The sequence below is a fragment of the Echiichthys vipera genome (genome assembly GCF_963691815.1).
Source record: "Echiichthys vipera genome assembly, chromosome: 17".
Lineage (NCBI taxonomy): Eukaryota > Metazoa > Chordata > Actinopteri > Perciformes > Trachinidae > Echiichthys > Echiichthys vipera.
In genome coordinates this window covers 12,032,137-12,047,999 of record NC_139842.1, presented here as the reverse complement: position 1 = coordinate 12,047,999, position 15,863 = coordinate 12,032,137, and the positions used below count along the sequence as shown (strand labels likewise).

At 41.8% G+C, this 15,863-nt stretch overlaps 1 protein-coding gene across 1 annotated transcript in view; it reads right to left on the bottom strand.

Annotated features, from left to right (window-relative positions):
- Positions 1-15,863, bottom strand: part of prkcab (protein kinase C, alpha, b) — a gene marked incomplete at both ends in the record, with an annotated part of 97,303 nt that overhangs the window by 58,191 nt on the left and 23,249 nt on the right. The window contains 1 exon segment of the mRNA XM_083931854.1: positions 4,645-4,727. Within this exon segment, the coding sequence (XP_083787980.1) occupies positions 4,645-4,727 (83 nt within the window).

The window sequence follows — 15,863 nt, the reverse complement described above, 5'->3', positions numbered from 1 at the left end:
GGCAGAGATAAGCTGAAGAGACAATATTGTGCGCATGATAAAGTCAGCCTTGGGTCAGAGCTTGAAGTGGGGGGGGGGGGCAGCGGGTCCTTCCACACTCCAATCACACCCATTTTCAAACTTGGCTTTCATTTTGAGCTCAGCTACACATCTGTAAAGTTTTGTGACTACATGTTGCAATACCCCCGTCACTGTCGCGGCTGGTAAATAACCACAGAACACTTAGTTTCAAATCCCACAATTGACTGGAGATAAGACACGTGAATCAAACATATGGAGCAGGATGAGAAAAAAAGTCATCTAAAATACATGAAACACGTGCAAATGCTCTGCAGCAGAGTTGTTAATGAACAGGGGAAAAGACAGATGGTTGGAAAGAGGGCCTGCCAAGGAGAGTATAACAGCAATACACCCATGTAAAGCATAATCCCCTCTCACTGACCAAATCTGTCACTGAAATAAAGGGGTATCGTAAAAAAAGAGAGAAAACATACAATTTTAAAAGAGCTTGATCTGGTCAAATATGTAGGCCTTATGCACATATAATCTGGTTGTGAAACCCATTCCCGTTTCTCTATGGATGAGTCACCTTCATTCACTGGTTCCAGAGTGATCCTTGACTGATAATACAGCACTATTTGCCACCTACGCCTCACAATGTGCTGAATGAAAAACGGAGAAAAGAGAGATAGCACTGTTCACTCATGCTAATGCCAACATCTCTCTCTTGTGTGAGTAGATCAAAGCATCTGCCGGACAGATGACGTCATTCACTCACCAAGGCCGACACGAGGGTCACTCACAACCCACGGTGCAAAGGGGCAGAGGGTGTGTGTGACAAAAAGTGTGTGTGTGTGTGTGTGTGTGTGTGTGTGTGTGTCTGTCTGAGCCTCAAGTCAGAGTCATGAGAATCCGGACACCACACTGATTCAGAAGCTGCAGGGCAAAGATGGGGGAGTGTAGATGGAGTGACGGTTAGAGGAAGGGATGGATGGATAAGTGTTGGTGAGTCACGTTAATTCGCTCTGAGGCAGGACAGGAAACTGATTCAAGTATTACTCCAAAGTAGAGAATACTTTTGGAGGTTTAACTATACACAATAGAACATTAATTCAGTAATGCCGTCTTTTGTCATATTTGCACTATTGCATTTAAAAAAAAAAATTGTCTCTCTTGTGTGAGCAACCTGAATCGTTGTCGAAAAGTAATGAAATGCAAAAATATGCATAACTTTGATGAAGTAAATAAAATAGTTATTTATTACATTTTTAACAGGGTAACTATTAATCTGTAACTACTGTAACTACTACATCTCAAAAGTAGTCTTCCTAACACTTGTCTTAATGCAACGGTGCATGACTCCAAAATCTTCCTTATTATTGATTATCCTGTTGATCAGTATCTAGATTAATTATTTGGCATATAAAACATCAGAACACAGTGAAAATGTCAATTATAATGTCATGTCCTTTTTTACTAACCACTAATAACTACTAACCAGAATTAAAACAATACATAAAAATATAGAACAAGTTTGGTCTGTAGTTTTTTTTAAACTTAACTATGCTGCATGAAAACTCTTTCAATAGAAAGAAGGGTTAAACACTGGCGAGATTGAAGGAAAATAAGTGCTTTGTCTGTGCATGAGCGAGTCCCATATCATCATTATGAATTCAAAGAGGTCCATCCCCAAAGGGCTCTCTCTTCGCTCTGTGCCAAAGCTAGTCGGTAGATAATGGGCACAAAAACAGGCAGACCATAATTCATAATGGGCACTTGAATGCATGTGTGTGTTTGTGAGGGTATGAATGTGTGTTTAAGAGAGAGAGAGCGAGAGAGTTTACATGCAGTTTAAAAACCCCGTTAGATTGGGTTTAAGGCAATACTCTGGTTTCTCAAACGCTATTTAAACTCCGTACCTTTGAATGAACAGACAAAAACAACACGAGCGTTACCTTTAAACCGACAGATGACTTCGCCATGGCAAGTAACATCACTACCAAAAAAAACATTTCTGTCGTAATTCTGTCCAAAAGTCGCCTCTTCCCCTCATTTTCCAAGTTGTTGGGATTTTGACAAAGGTGAACCAGAAGAAAAAGCCGTATTCCAACCAGCTGTATGTTGTCAAGTTACTCCTGTCATTTTCCCATTCTCCCCCGCTCATGTATACAAGGCGAACTTCAATGATCCAATTATTCCCTTAACCAGGAAAAGACCATTTTCGGGTTACTGCTGTGCTTGTGAGTAAGTAGCTCAGGCGTGAAAATGAGCAATGCGTGAGAGACTGAGTCGTCAAAAAGAAAGCAAGATGAAGAGAAGCCAAGACGTAAAACAAACGTGCACTCAGCTTCTTGAAACGGCATCTACTTCCTCTCAAAAAACCCTTTCTGATGTTCTTCAAAGGGGAGAACTAGAGAATCTCAGCACTATGAGATGCTGAACACACACAGTATTGTCATTTGAGTTAATGACATGTGTGAGACGTTTTAATGTTCTTGCACGTGTAAACATGAGAGGATATTGGTGTGGGTGTGCATCTTAATTGGCTTAGCAAAGGGAATAATCATTAGCAGGTCCTTCAGTTTAGTGAAGCTGTAGCACAAGAACGCCAGCGTTAAACAAGTAAAAGTCTTGCAATCAAACTGTTTATTAAGTAAACATACAGAAGTTTCAGAATTAAAATAAAGTAGGGTACAAGTTAAAGTTCCCCTTATATCTTAATAATAGACTATAGATTATATTGCTGGATTTTAATTATTGATGTATTGATATGTAGGCTGGGATCGGCTCCAGCCCCCCATGACCCCGACAGGGACAAGCGGTTGAAGATGAATGAATGAATGAATGAATGATATGTAGGCTACATTACTTTAAATGTCCCATATAATGCTCATTTTCAGGTTATACTTGTATTTTCTCATACTGTCTGTCTGAATATACCCTTATCTCTGTCTGAAACACTCAATATTAGAGCCTATCTAGTTCTGTCCCGGGCCAAAACCGGTTTTTCAGCTAAAGCCTAGTACCTTTAAGCAGTGTGAGTGCACCCGCTCTGCGCATAACTGCGGCCAGCGGGCAGTCCACGGCCCGCTTGAAAGAGGTGGGCCTTAGCAGAGCCGTTTGCACATGTACGAGCACGAGCGTGCGCACGTGTACGAGCACGAGCCCTACGGCAGTAGCGTTATGTCCGCCTGTTCGGACATGTAAATAGAAGGACGGACCATGCGCGGACATTTAACAACAACAACAACAATGGCGGTGAAAGGTTCACGTTGGTGTGATGCGGAGGTGGAGTGTTTACTGCAGATTTGGTCGGATGAAAATATTCAAAAACAGTCGACAAGACGCACAAAAACTCAGAGGTCTACGGAAAGATTTGTAAACAAAGCCACACACACACTATCAATGCGTGTGACGTGTTACGGCGTGATGACATATGGACAGCAAGAAGCATTGGCCGAGGCCCAGGCAGTGTGAGTACAAACGGGGCTGGGGCGCGGGGGGAGAGGGAGGGGGGACAAGTACCCTAAAGCCCGGGTCGCGGTTCGGAAGGACAGTGTGAGTGCGCCCTTAGTCTAGAGTCCAGTCTGCTCTGATTAGTTAGTCTTCCACACCAGTGCTCTCTGCGTCTCTGCACCATCATTTCAGGGAATGACTGTAACGGCACTTTCTACCTTTTCTACATATATCTGTAAATATAGAGTAGCATAATTGTGACATCACAAACTATATCAAAAAAGAAGTCTTGGCAGCTCATTTAAAGGCACAGTTTCTGATACTTTCAGAGTATTTATATAGCATCAAAATTTATCGGTTTATATTTTGTATCAATAATCTAAATTTGCAAAGTAACTAGTAACTGTCAAGTAAATTTAATAGAGTAAAAAGTCCAACATTTGCCTCTAAAAAGTAGTAGACAGTAGAAGAAAAGTGCTTTAAAGTAACATAAAATGGAAAATATCAATTAAACTATCTATGTTAAGAATGCTCAAGTATAGTAGTTGAGTAAATGTGCTTAGTTATATTTCCTCATTATCATCTGTATGTATGCACAAACTGTGCGTGCATATGTGCTACTGGCTTGTTGCATGTACACAAAGTACACAGACATCAGTGCATGCTGCGGCTGTGCTTGACCTCCACTCTTATCTAACCAAGGACATATCCCATTCCTGGCTAGAGGGAAGAGCATACTGAGGCCCAACAGCTACAGCAGAGTCACACATGCACTCCAAACAGAGATACTGTAGGCACCCTACAGGTCAGATTCCACCACTGATAAAACACTTTGCCCTGACAGCATCAGATAAGCTTAGGGAGGGGGGAAGAGAGGAGGCTAATGAGGGGCAATGTTATCACACCTGTATGTGGGAGCAAACAGTTGTTGATGCAGCAACACAGAAGTGTTTCATGTGATATAAACTGCACATACGTACAGGCTGATACAAAAAAAAATCTATATGATGGTATATTGCAATATTCCCTCCCTCTTTTCTTCTACTACAGATTGCATGTCATACCATCTTGCCATATATCAAACTACCGCAAATAAGTATTAAGTATCAAACTACCGCAAATAAGTACATAAGTATGTATATAGCTTATGTGTGCAGATAAATGCACTCGGGTATCTGGGTAACTTACGTCCGTGTCGGGACCCTTGTCGGCTCCAGGACAGGAGAAGGTGACGAACTCATGGCACCGTTTGTGGACCACAAAACAGCACACTGAGAGAAAAGAGAGAAGACAGTTTTAAAGTAACAATTTATGACAGTACACGCATAAAGTGCATTCAACCCTCAAATCTGCTTCTAATGGAAACAATAAGCTCACAAGACAGGGTATGATATCCTTCTGTTTAGTGTTGGTTGAGAGATAGACAGAAACAGAACGCTAAAGGCAGTAAATGAGAGACTGTGCATTTAAATTATTATCAATCAACCTCAGAGTGAGTTTGACAAGCCTCTCTTGCATGGGCACACAGATGCAGACAGACACACAGATGCATGTGCACTCCTACACTCATACCCACGCAAAAAATGTCACTATACGATCTTATACAATTCTGCAGCCATCAGCTCTTTACAATCTGTCGGGTTGATGGCGATTGCATCATCTTCTCCCACCGAACTGGGATCCGCCTCTGCCAAAAGTGTCACTCAGCATGACATGGCTAACATGACACCTGACGCTGCTCTCACGTCAGCTACAGTGGCATTTACATTTGGACGGCGATGCAGATCTAGAGGGAAAAGCCAGAGCGTGGACATCTGTGACAGGCTGACTCCCTCTCTGACTCTCACTGTGTACCCAACTGTATTTTTTCCCCTGCCATTGTTTGAAATTCCTCATTGCTTCTTTCTTTTTTCATCCTCACACAATCTGTCTGCTTCGCTTATTGTCAAGCTGCCCGCTTGTTCATGTGCACTTTTGTGCTCACCCTCCATTGTATTTGTGTGTTTTTTGTCTCTAACTCTGCCAGCTACGTTACAGTTGCCAGACAATCTGACGGCCATCGGCTAAACAAGGGAAATTTGTTTCCCCGAGAAGTCCAAGAAACAGCAGGGGTTTCGACAATTCGTGCAAATGGCTTTACTGTATCACGATGCTCAGATCATTAGAAACATTTCAGATGGACGGATAGTTTGTCATTAATATGAGCAATGGTATCATCATCATCAGTGTTTTCATCATGATTGTTTCCATCATCCTAATCCTACTCCAACCCTAATACGGCGTTTATCCTGTATATGTGTATCAGAGGTGGATATTCCCTTCCCACTGAGCTGGTGGCAGCATACAGTTTGAATTCATCCCTCTCATTAATAATGATGAAACAAGGCAGAGAGGGAGAGGAAGGGGATAAAAAGCTAAGCAAAATAGTATCTCAAAGTGATTTCTCCATGCTCTGAATTTGCCATCTGTGCTATTGTCATTTTTATAATGCACAGTAGCTTACACAAGAATAACAAAAAAAAAAAAAACAGAAACAGGCGCATAGATGGTCGGAATTTAGGATCCAGTCGGTGGAGAATTTTCAGCCACGTTAGTGATGTGGTTCTGGGGATGGCAATGCTGGTCAGTTCACTATTTTGGTCCAGACTGAAAAATCTCAACAAGGTTTGCCATGAAATTTTGACAGTCAATGTCACAGATCCTACTGTTTTTGGTAGTTTCCTGACCTTTTCTTCTAGACTTTTCATACTTGCTCCGGTTGTTCCCCCGTCTGCTATTTGCTTCTTAAGGAAATGCTCTCTGGTAAGCAGTGTTTGAGTGAACAGTCTAGGGCTTTAACATGAAGCTTTGATGTGCTGTTGTAGGCAATAAAGAGGCACCAAAGAGTTTGCCGTCTTGGTTTATACTATGAAGCCCCAAAAAAGAGTCAATCCCTGTAGACCCCCCTGTTCAAATGCCCAACTTTACACCAGTAATAAACATGTTTACAGCCTGGTAGAAAAAACAGTTTTGGTGTTCATATCTAATCTCCTATTCATGACAATTCTCACAGAACTCACCTATTGGAATTATAACAAAGCTTAAAGTTCTGCATCATTAAGAGCATGTCAAGTTGAAGTCACAGGTGGGTGGCGTCACAGGAAGTGGCTCCCCTCAGTTCAATCCACGATCCTCCTCTATGCCCGATTTTGGATTAGCCAGGAGGCATCAGACACATGCCAACATGGTGACAGCCGGAGCTACCGGGATCCGCTCATTTTGAGCTGCATTTTGGCTCTTCAGAAAACTATGGGTGGTGTCAAGGAGGCTACAACCATATTTCATACAGTCTATGATATCTAAACTATTTTAACTATGCTGAACATGAAATTGTTGAAACTCAAAACTAATCAAAAAAGTGATTACAGATCTAAATTGTGTTTTCAATGTTAGTTATTCATATTTTCTTACTTTCTAGCGATTTGGAGTTCATGCTATCAAACTCCAACCCCGGCCAGCACCATTACATTACATTTCAGGGCCTCTTGGGACCCAGAAATATTTCCTGAAAAAGTGTAAAAAAAAAATCAGCTTTTCAATCTGTCACTGTTGACTAAATTTGCAATTTGTTTTGGTAGTGACCTCAGAGCATTTCATCCACCTCCAACTTGCCCAGCAGTCAAACTTTCAATCCTCCCAGCCCACATCCTGCCCACTCTGCTGTCAACGGAATAATAAAAAAAAAACACCAATTGCTTACATGCAAAAAACATGAAATAAGCAGCATGTATTTTCATCTTCTGTTTTTCTACAGTTTTACTCAGCAGGATTAACTGAGTGAGTGCAGCCATCAGGTTTCTTTTTTCCTCCACAGCCGGGCGTAATGACGTCCGTAGTTCTTACTCTCCCTCCATCCATCAGCACTCCCCATACCCTCAACACTCCTCATACCCTCAGCAGCCACACACCCACTCGTCCATTGCCGCCTGTGTTTAGAGCTGATCTCAGACCAGCTTGAGTGTCTGCTGGTGCTGCAGTGTGGAGATGATCAGACCGCCTGACACTGATCTCAGTTCAGAGGTGAAGAAGGGCCGCTAAGATGTGTGACCTGGAAGGGATAGATCTAATAATGGACTCTGTGTGTGTGTGTGTGTGTGTGTGTGTGTGTGTGTGTGCGTACAGGATGTCACAACCTAACCAGTAAGGAGGAGATCTGTGAAGACACCTTACATTAACACATGCTCTCCATGGGCCTCATTTATCAATCTTGCGTGAAAACGGGCGCAGATCTGAGCGCAGAATTGGTCGTAGGAAAGGACCCACGTGTGATTTATGAAACATTTGTATCTGACCAATCTCTGCGTACGAATGAGCGGGCCTTGATAAATGCGGCGGCTGAATTCGATTGTCATTAACATGTTACGCCCTTAAATATTCCTGGTTCGGAGGCCTCGCCCACTCAGGTCAAACATGGAGAGAAGAAACGCTGGTTAGAAAAGAAACTTTTCCGACACAGAAATCGGCATCCTGACATCCGACATGGAGCAAAATAAAGATGTGCTTTTTGTCAGTATTAAGAGTACAATAAAAGGGGCCCATAAAAACGCTGTATGGAAAAGAATAACGGAGGCAGTCAACCCGAAGCACTGCTCCACTGTGGCATGTGTGCGCACTGCTGAACCTGCGCTCCTGCTCTGTAGCGGGGTTTGCCAGCGGGGTTAATAGGTATTCTGTTAGACCTTTGTCACCTAGAACAACCATACCAAGATGTTAATCATACCTTGTTTGATTTAATGCAATTTATCGAGGGTAGCCACTAACCGAGGAGATGACTTTGGCTCTGCAGTGCGCTTTCCTTTTCATTCATTCATCTTCAACCGCTTGTCCCTGTCGGGGTCGCGGGGGGCTGGAGCCGAGCTGTTTTGAAATATAAAAGAATCATGTGTCCCCCCTGGCCACCACGTTTAAAAGCGATAGCTTGGCATCACAAATCACCTGTACATTTATCGAGTGGTAGTTTTTGCGATTGATGAATGCGTAATCATTCACGGATGGTGCCTTCAGATGCACAGGAGTACAATCAATTGCTCTAACCACAATTTTTTTTATTTTTTTTATTCGTTTTAAGAATCTGTTTTGATCTGTTCTTAATATGTGACTGCTTATGCTTAATGACAGCTGAGGTTTGTTAATTATTTTCAGACAGATTTTGCTGAGCTGCACCGCAAATACACAGGCTGAAATTTGCGTAAACGATCTCAGACCTGACGTGAGATTTGATCGTAGCTCCCGCTCACGTCCAAATTGATAAATGCCGGAGTTTGCCAGGAAATGGTTTTTCTGCCTTACGTTCGTTTGATAAATGAGGACCCATGTGTTTGAATCAATGTAAGTATCTTCACACTTCTGATGAGAGACAAAAAGAGAAAACACATACAAAGGGACACGGAAGAGTACTTAATGAAGAGTTTTGTGTGATTTTAATACCACTAATAAATCTTTGGTGTGACTCAGGCACAGGGATCTGACTGGGACACTCAGTAGTAAGAAGTACTTCCAGATGGTTTTAGTCCTCTCAGGGAGAGCTGTGCAGAGGTGACACAGTGACATACTGTATCGTCAGGGATATTATGATTAATTACTATGGGCTTTGTTTCCCCAACCTAATTGCACAAGTACAGAGATAAGGGGCTTTGGTGTTACAAAGCAGCTTACACAACACAAACGCTTTATTGTGAGTAAGTGTGTGTGTGTGTGTGTGTGTTTGTGTGGAAGGTGATATTTGTATTAAACCTTACTGTGCATTGGTCTCCAAAGGCGGGCACTTTGTGGCATGTTATCCCACTGTACCCTATGGTGGCATTTCTCCACCTCTGTATCCACATGCCTATTTCTCAACCACTGATCCTTTAAAAGGGGGATTTATCCCTGGCTAATCTGGTGAAACTGGTAATCTACAGAGCCACTGTTAATAGAATTATGCGGTGGATGTTGCCAAATTGAAAAGCTTGTAGTGGAGATAAGGAAGAGGGCAGAACACCTGCAGCGGCAGACTAACTCAATACCTTCCAGACACATTCAATTGATCCGGGCTCCCAGAGTGTACCCGAACACAAAGAGAACTGAGGCTTTGATCCGAGGTCCACAGGAGGAGAAGACCGAAGCGCTTGTGAGTGGATGGATTAATAGGCAGAGAGAGAGAGGGAACAAAACTACAGGTGTTAAGGGTACTATGACTGTAGACAAATGTTTCGAAGGAATATTTTTATATATTTTTATATTCTTGCATCTACAACAATTTAGTGCCAAAATATTATTGAGGTGAAGTAAACTAAAGGTCCCATGTTGTAAAAAGTGAGATGTCCATGTCTTCTTTGATTATACAGCTGGTCGAGGTGCTATATCCACACAGCACACAGCTCGTATTCAGAAACTGTGCCTTTAAACGAACCATCAGGACTTCTGTTTGGTTGTAATGTCAGAACTACACTTAATATATAAAGTGCCACTACAGTGCCGTTACAATCATTCCCCGACTGCAATGACAATGCAGAGATGCAGAGAGAGCGCAGATGCAGAAGACCCAGAAATGCTGACAAATTAAAGCAGACCGGGCTTTTTCAGGAGGGGGCCTTAAAGAGACAGGCGCTAATACGGAGCATTTCAGACAGATAGGGAATACAGGTATATTAAGACAGAAAAATGACGAAATGTAAGATGAGTAAAATAATTTGATTCTGAACATTAAAGCATGTAAACATGTTCAGGTAGAAACAAAAAAAACAAGTATGAACCTGAAACTGAACAAAATAAACCTTATCACCATCTGGAAATTCTGCACAAATTATTCATTGAGTGCCGCTTCATACTACGCACTTTAAGTAAACTTAGACGGACAAGCTTCCTTAGGCTGCTCCTTGTGTAAAATGCTCCATTTCCCCCGTTGTAATGGCTCTGTGATCCTTCTGTAAATTGTTTGTCATTTCAGGGGAGAGGAATGACAGAGTAGGAGAGGACAGGAGAAAAGAGGCATGGAAAGGGTGAGGGAGGTGTATTTTCCTCTTGGTTATTTTTAGGCTTAATTCTGGCCAAGGCTGGAACAGTGTGTACTGAACCCCACTGTGGCGGAGAAGTGAGGGAAGACATTTCATCTACACAGCTCTACACCTGGCCAAATGGACACTATAAATAAACGGATACACACACAGCCATGTGCAAACACAAAGACACATCTCACGAAAACGTGCACGTAAGCGTACAGAGAATGAGTGAAAAGCTCTTCCTGTGTAAGTGCTGAATGAGAATGGTACAATGGGCCAAAAGAAGTACTGTATCCTACATACAGTACAGCAGAAAGCAGTTCTCATGCAATTTTGATAGAGCTCAAACAGAAACTATATACGTATATTGTTCACCGCCATGGTCACTTCCACTAGCCTTCTGCTCTCATGATTGAATCTGTACTTAAACCAGCAACAAACAAAAAAAAACATTTCCACCAAAAGAAGCATGTGTATATATATATATTTTTTAAATGCAGGGAAACCTGCTATGAGAAAAACTTCTTGTCCATTTCCACTTGATGAGTATGCCCTCTGGTTTTCTACCCTGGTGTGTCACATTTGTTACTGTTACTTTTGTCTGTAGAAAGCAGCATGAAGGCTTGTGATGTTACTCAGGTTATTTATTTTTATACATATGTCACTTATTCACGTTACCAACCGTGATGACATGTATCAAAAAAGGAGGTCTCTGCCAACATCACCATACACTGTAAAACATGAAATAATATAATATAATAATTAAAACGAGTGGCAGCAAAGTTTCCAGACTGATACCGTTAAATCATAGTAAATAAGCATGTTAAACCACAGTATATTTAATTGTATTTAACTGATTTTAACTTTAAAATGTGCTCTTTTTTTTCTTTTTCTTTTTTATAGTTTATTACATGTAATTCTGTGAAACGGTTATTTACTGTAATTTCACTTCTGGGAACTTTGCTGCCAGTCCTTTTACCGTTTTTTTACAGATATTATTTTTTTTACAGTGTAGGAGCATAAACTTTAATTCATACATACTTTATATTTCTTCAAGTAGTCTCAGACTTCAGTAGTGCCACCTCTGAACTGCTGCCATTGCAGTGATCGGCAGTTCTGAGATTCCCAAAGCCCCGGGTCAGATAACCCTTAGCCACCAGCTCTCTCTTGAGACTGCTGGAGATCGATGGCAAGCAACTACTGTCGGAGTGACTTGATGACAGTTGAGACAGCCGGAGAGGAAACAGCAGTGTGTTATATTTTGTGCAGGATGATATTTCACTTTATATTTTCCTGTTATTTTTCCTGCATTTCTATCCATCCATCCATTATCTGTAACCACTAATCTTCTACAGGGTCATGGGGGATCGGAGCGTACACTGGGCACGGCAGGGAACACCCTGGACAGGTTGCCAGTCAATCACAGGTTTGACACAGTAGAGACAGATTCACACCTACAGGCAATTAAGAGAAAAAACTTAACCTAACCTGCATGTTTTTGGACTGTGTGAGAAAGACAGAGGACACTGAGAAAACCATAAAATAATGGACATAGCCACCGTGACATCACCCATTAGTTTGTGGACTACCGTTTTGAAGCCAGGAGTTTGGCATTTGGCCGTCACCATCTTGGTATTTTGGAGAAAGAAGTGACTGTAAACGTTACAATTAACTCCAATGAAATGAAAACACACTGTGAGAGGGTTCTAAAATGATAACACTGACAACATCCAAAAGTTAATGGCTTTTTGAATGTGCACAACGCCTGGGTCTAAAAATACCTTGATCATCAGCACTACTTCCGCACTGTTGGGCCCATAGAGCAGGCGCACCAGAGACTTCTCCCAGCCGAGCCAGCTAAATCTGGTGATGATTCAATTGTGTGGCTCTCTCTACACTTCCAAAAATGTCATCGGACCAAATTAATAAAATTCTGATATTAACATGAGACCTTTGCGTAGTTTGTGATGCTTTACAACTAGGGCTGCCCCCGACCAAGGATTTTCTTGGTCGACCAGTGGTCACCATTTAGAGCGTATAGTCGACTAATAGATGTAACCCCCCCCCCCCCCCCCCCTTCAGTATATCCTCAGCGACTGAATGACATAATTCAACATAATTAATAACCATTATATTACAAGTGCGCACAGCCGCGCGCTATAAGTCTGCCGCCTGTTAAGCAAGGAGACTGTCGGGATGAGTTTCCAAGATTGGCTATTAATTATTAACTGTCTAACCCTGATGTACAGCCAAGGATCCTGCTGTGTTAAAAAAAAAAAAACACTGACAGTGAGTGAGTGTCATGACTTCCTGTATCTGGCCCTTCAAATTAAAAGCTCCCCAGTCTTTTAGGCCCAATACTAGCCGCCAGTCACATAGATTTTCACAGAAGGCTCCAAATGTTGTTTTTTTTTCCTGCGACTAATCGACCATTGAAATTTTGGTCTGCTAATGATTTTTTGGTCAACCAGTGCTTGGTCGACTATTTGGGGGCATTTATCCATAGCATTACAGACATCTCTCTTTCACCATATAAGTCAATGGGAAAGAGTCAGGTGTTTAAAACAGTGACTGTAATCTGAGCAAAAAAAGAAAACGCTTCCCTCTGAATGTAATTAAGAATGGTTTATAGTTGTATGGGGAGGTCATTTTGTAGGATACAGAGTTAAAATATGAGCTATATTTTATTGGCCAGGGTTAATTAGCTAGCATATCATGAATCCATTATTTTCACTTGGCACCTCGCTGCTTTTGAAATGCTTCACTCAGTTTTTGGAAAATACGTCACAGACTTTGAAGCAAAGCGGGTGACCTTCAAATTCCCTATGCAGGTAAAAACCCTGTACAAAGTAATGGCAGATTGGAGTACAGTTAAAACTCTGTAGCAGACTAAATTGCCTCAGTATATCACAATAAGTCTCTGTCCTTTTCGCACTGCCCTTGGGAAATGAAGTACGTGTGATATATGGCGGCAAGCAGTGTTTGCCTGCAGAGGGAGGAAATGAATGTACCTGCTGCTGCAACAAAAGACCTGGAAATGCAATTTAAGCACATAGATTAAATTATGCATGCTATAGGCACGCATGGGACAAAGACATGAAGTAGGGACACAAACACAGAGTTAACAGTGAATATGTGACCTTGAAAGCAACAATAAAGATGCACACAAAGACCTCTAAGGGACTGCATTACAAGGAAAAGGAAAAGATTCAAAGATAGGGGAATGGGAGCTAGAATCAAACAGACATGAACAGATAGGAGATAATGATGAGAAGATCAAAGAGCCGAACATAACTAGAGACCATCTTGCGAGATCACACCAGCCTCTACGCCAAATGGGGCCAGGGGCATAAAGTGGGCAGTCAAGGCCCCTTTCTAAGATTGCACCCTATTTCAAACTTGGTCGTCTTTTTTATGTCAATAGACGCCCGTAACATTTCATGGCTGCAACTTGCATGGTTGCGACAATATTTTGTTGAGGAAATCTTTTCGGAGACACACAGGAAATACCCCAAACTGCCTCTGCGGCAGTTCCCGCAACAGTAGGTGTCTCCAGGACCTCATTTTGTCATGATAACACGCATGCACACACACACAAACTCAAAACGTGAAAACAATACGAGTGCCATTGTTGTGGCTAGTAATAATCTTTCTCCCTGTGTTTCCTTCAGGGCACAAAAAATTAACAGAACTTCCCTGTAACTGTTTTTGTCTTGTCAAATATCTCCATCACCACAGCATTCTGCTTGATGAAAATGCATGTGTTTGATTGTGCATTCATAAAGAATTATGCAATGTCTGCAAGGGAGCAAGAAGTTTCAGAGAAAAGGGGAATAGAAAAACACCTCAGGGGAGATTCAGCACAGTTGGGATGCTGCTCACACTTTAACAAAGCAAAACACAGCAATCATCACAAACTCACTGAACTGCTGTGTGTTCAATGAGAAAAGGGGAACCTCAAATCATCTGATTGGTGGAGAGAAAGTGGGACAACTTTCAGTGGAGTTTAAAGTGAATTTGGCCTTGTCAGATTGCATCACAGCTTTGTTGTCCTCAGTCTCCTCCCACACAGCCCTGCAGGTTGGCAGGCAATGGCGGTTATCGCCTTGGCTCCCTGTCTTCTGAGATCTGTGTTTGATTATGCATGTCTGGATAGCTTGTTACAGCAGACAGTGACAGTAGAGACGATGACTCCAGGGTGTATGCTTGTTTTTTCTTTTGCATGTGATGATTTGTTTTTCTCTTTTTTTTCATCATACAGTAAAAAACACTAACAGCCACACAAAAGGTTTAGACAGGCCTTGAGAAGGAGCATTATAGACAGAGGGTGAATACAGCTATATTCAGACAGATTGTATGAGAAAAATAATGTGTTTTTTGAACATTAACGCATGTAAACATGTTAGAAAACCCCAAATAAAAGTATGAGCCTAAAAAATGAACATAATATTAGGACCAATCAAACTCTCATTTACTGTACACTGCCTTGTGTTTCCCTATCTTCAAGCCAGCAAAAACAAATCTCTGTAAGGATCTATTTTTCAACCATGCAACATTTTGTACATCCATGGTAACTAGGATGAATCCTGATTTGGATATTCTGACATATACATATCTCAACAAGTGTGGGATGGATCATTTTGAGATGAGGTACAGACCTCCATGTCCCCCAGAGGATGAACTGTTACAACTTTGGTGCTAATAAGAAAATGTTATAAATCTTACACATACCTGCTAAACATCAGCATACCATGCCGTGAGTGTGTTAGCATGATATTTAGCTCACATCACCATTATGCCTCAGAACAGCCTTGCAGAGTTGCTAGCCTGGCTGTGGATTGGTAGTCTTGCATAATAAGTCATTATTTCCCATGCCAGTAGCTGCCTAACACCCCTGGAATACCTTACACACACAAAAAATGGGAATATATGCAATCCAGTCAGACATACTAATGAATACTTGCATTATCAAACACACACACACACACACACACACACACACACACACACACACACACACACACACACACACACACACACACACACACACACACACACACACACACACACACACACACACACACACACACACACACACACACACACACACACACACACACACACACACACACACACACACACACACACACACACACACACTTACTCTCACAAATACAAACAGTCTTTGCAACACTAATAGTGTTTGTATTAGAAAACGGCCACAGGGGGACTGGATCAATTATTCCAAACTACAGGTGGGAGTGTTTGGCTGCCAGACATCGCTGAGTCACACAGGGGAAATAGTGATCCCGCCTCATGAATTAAATATGACTCTGAACACAGACGCCAACACACACAAATACCCAGGTTTAAGCATAGATTTACAGT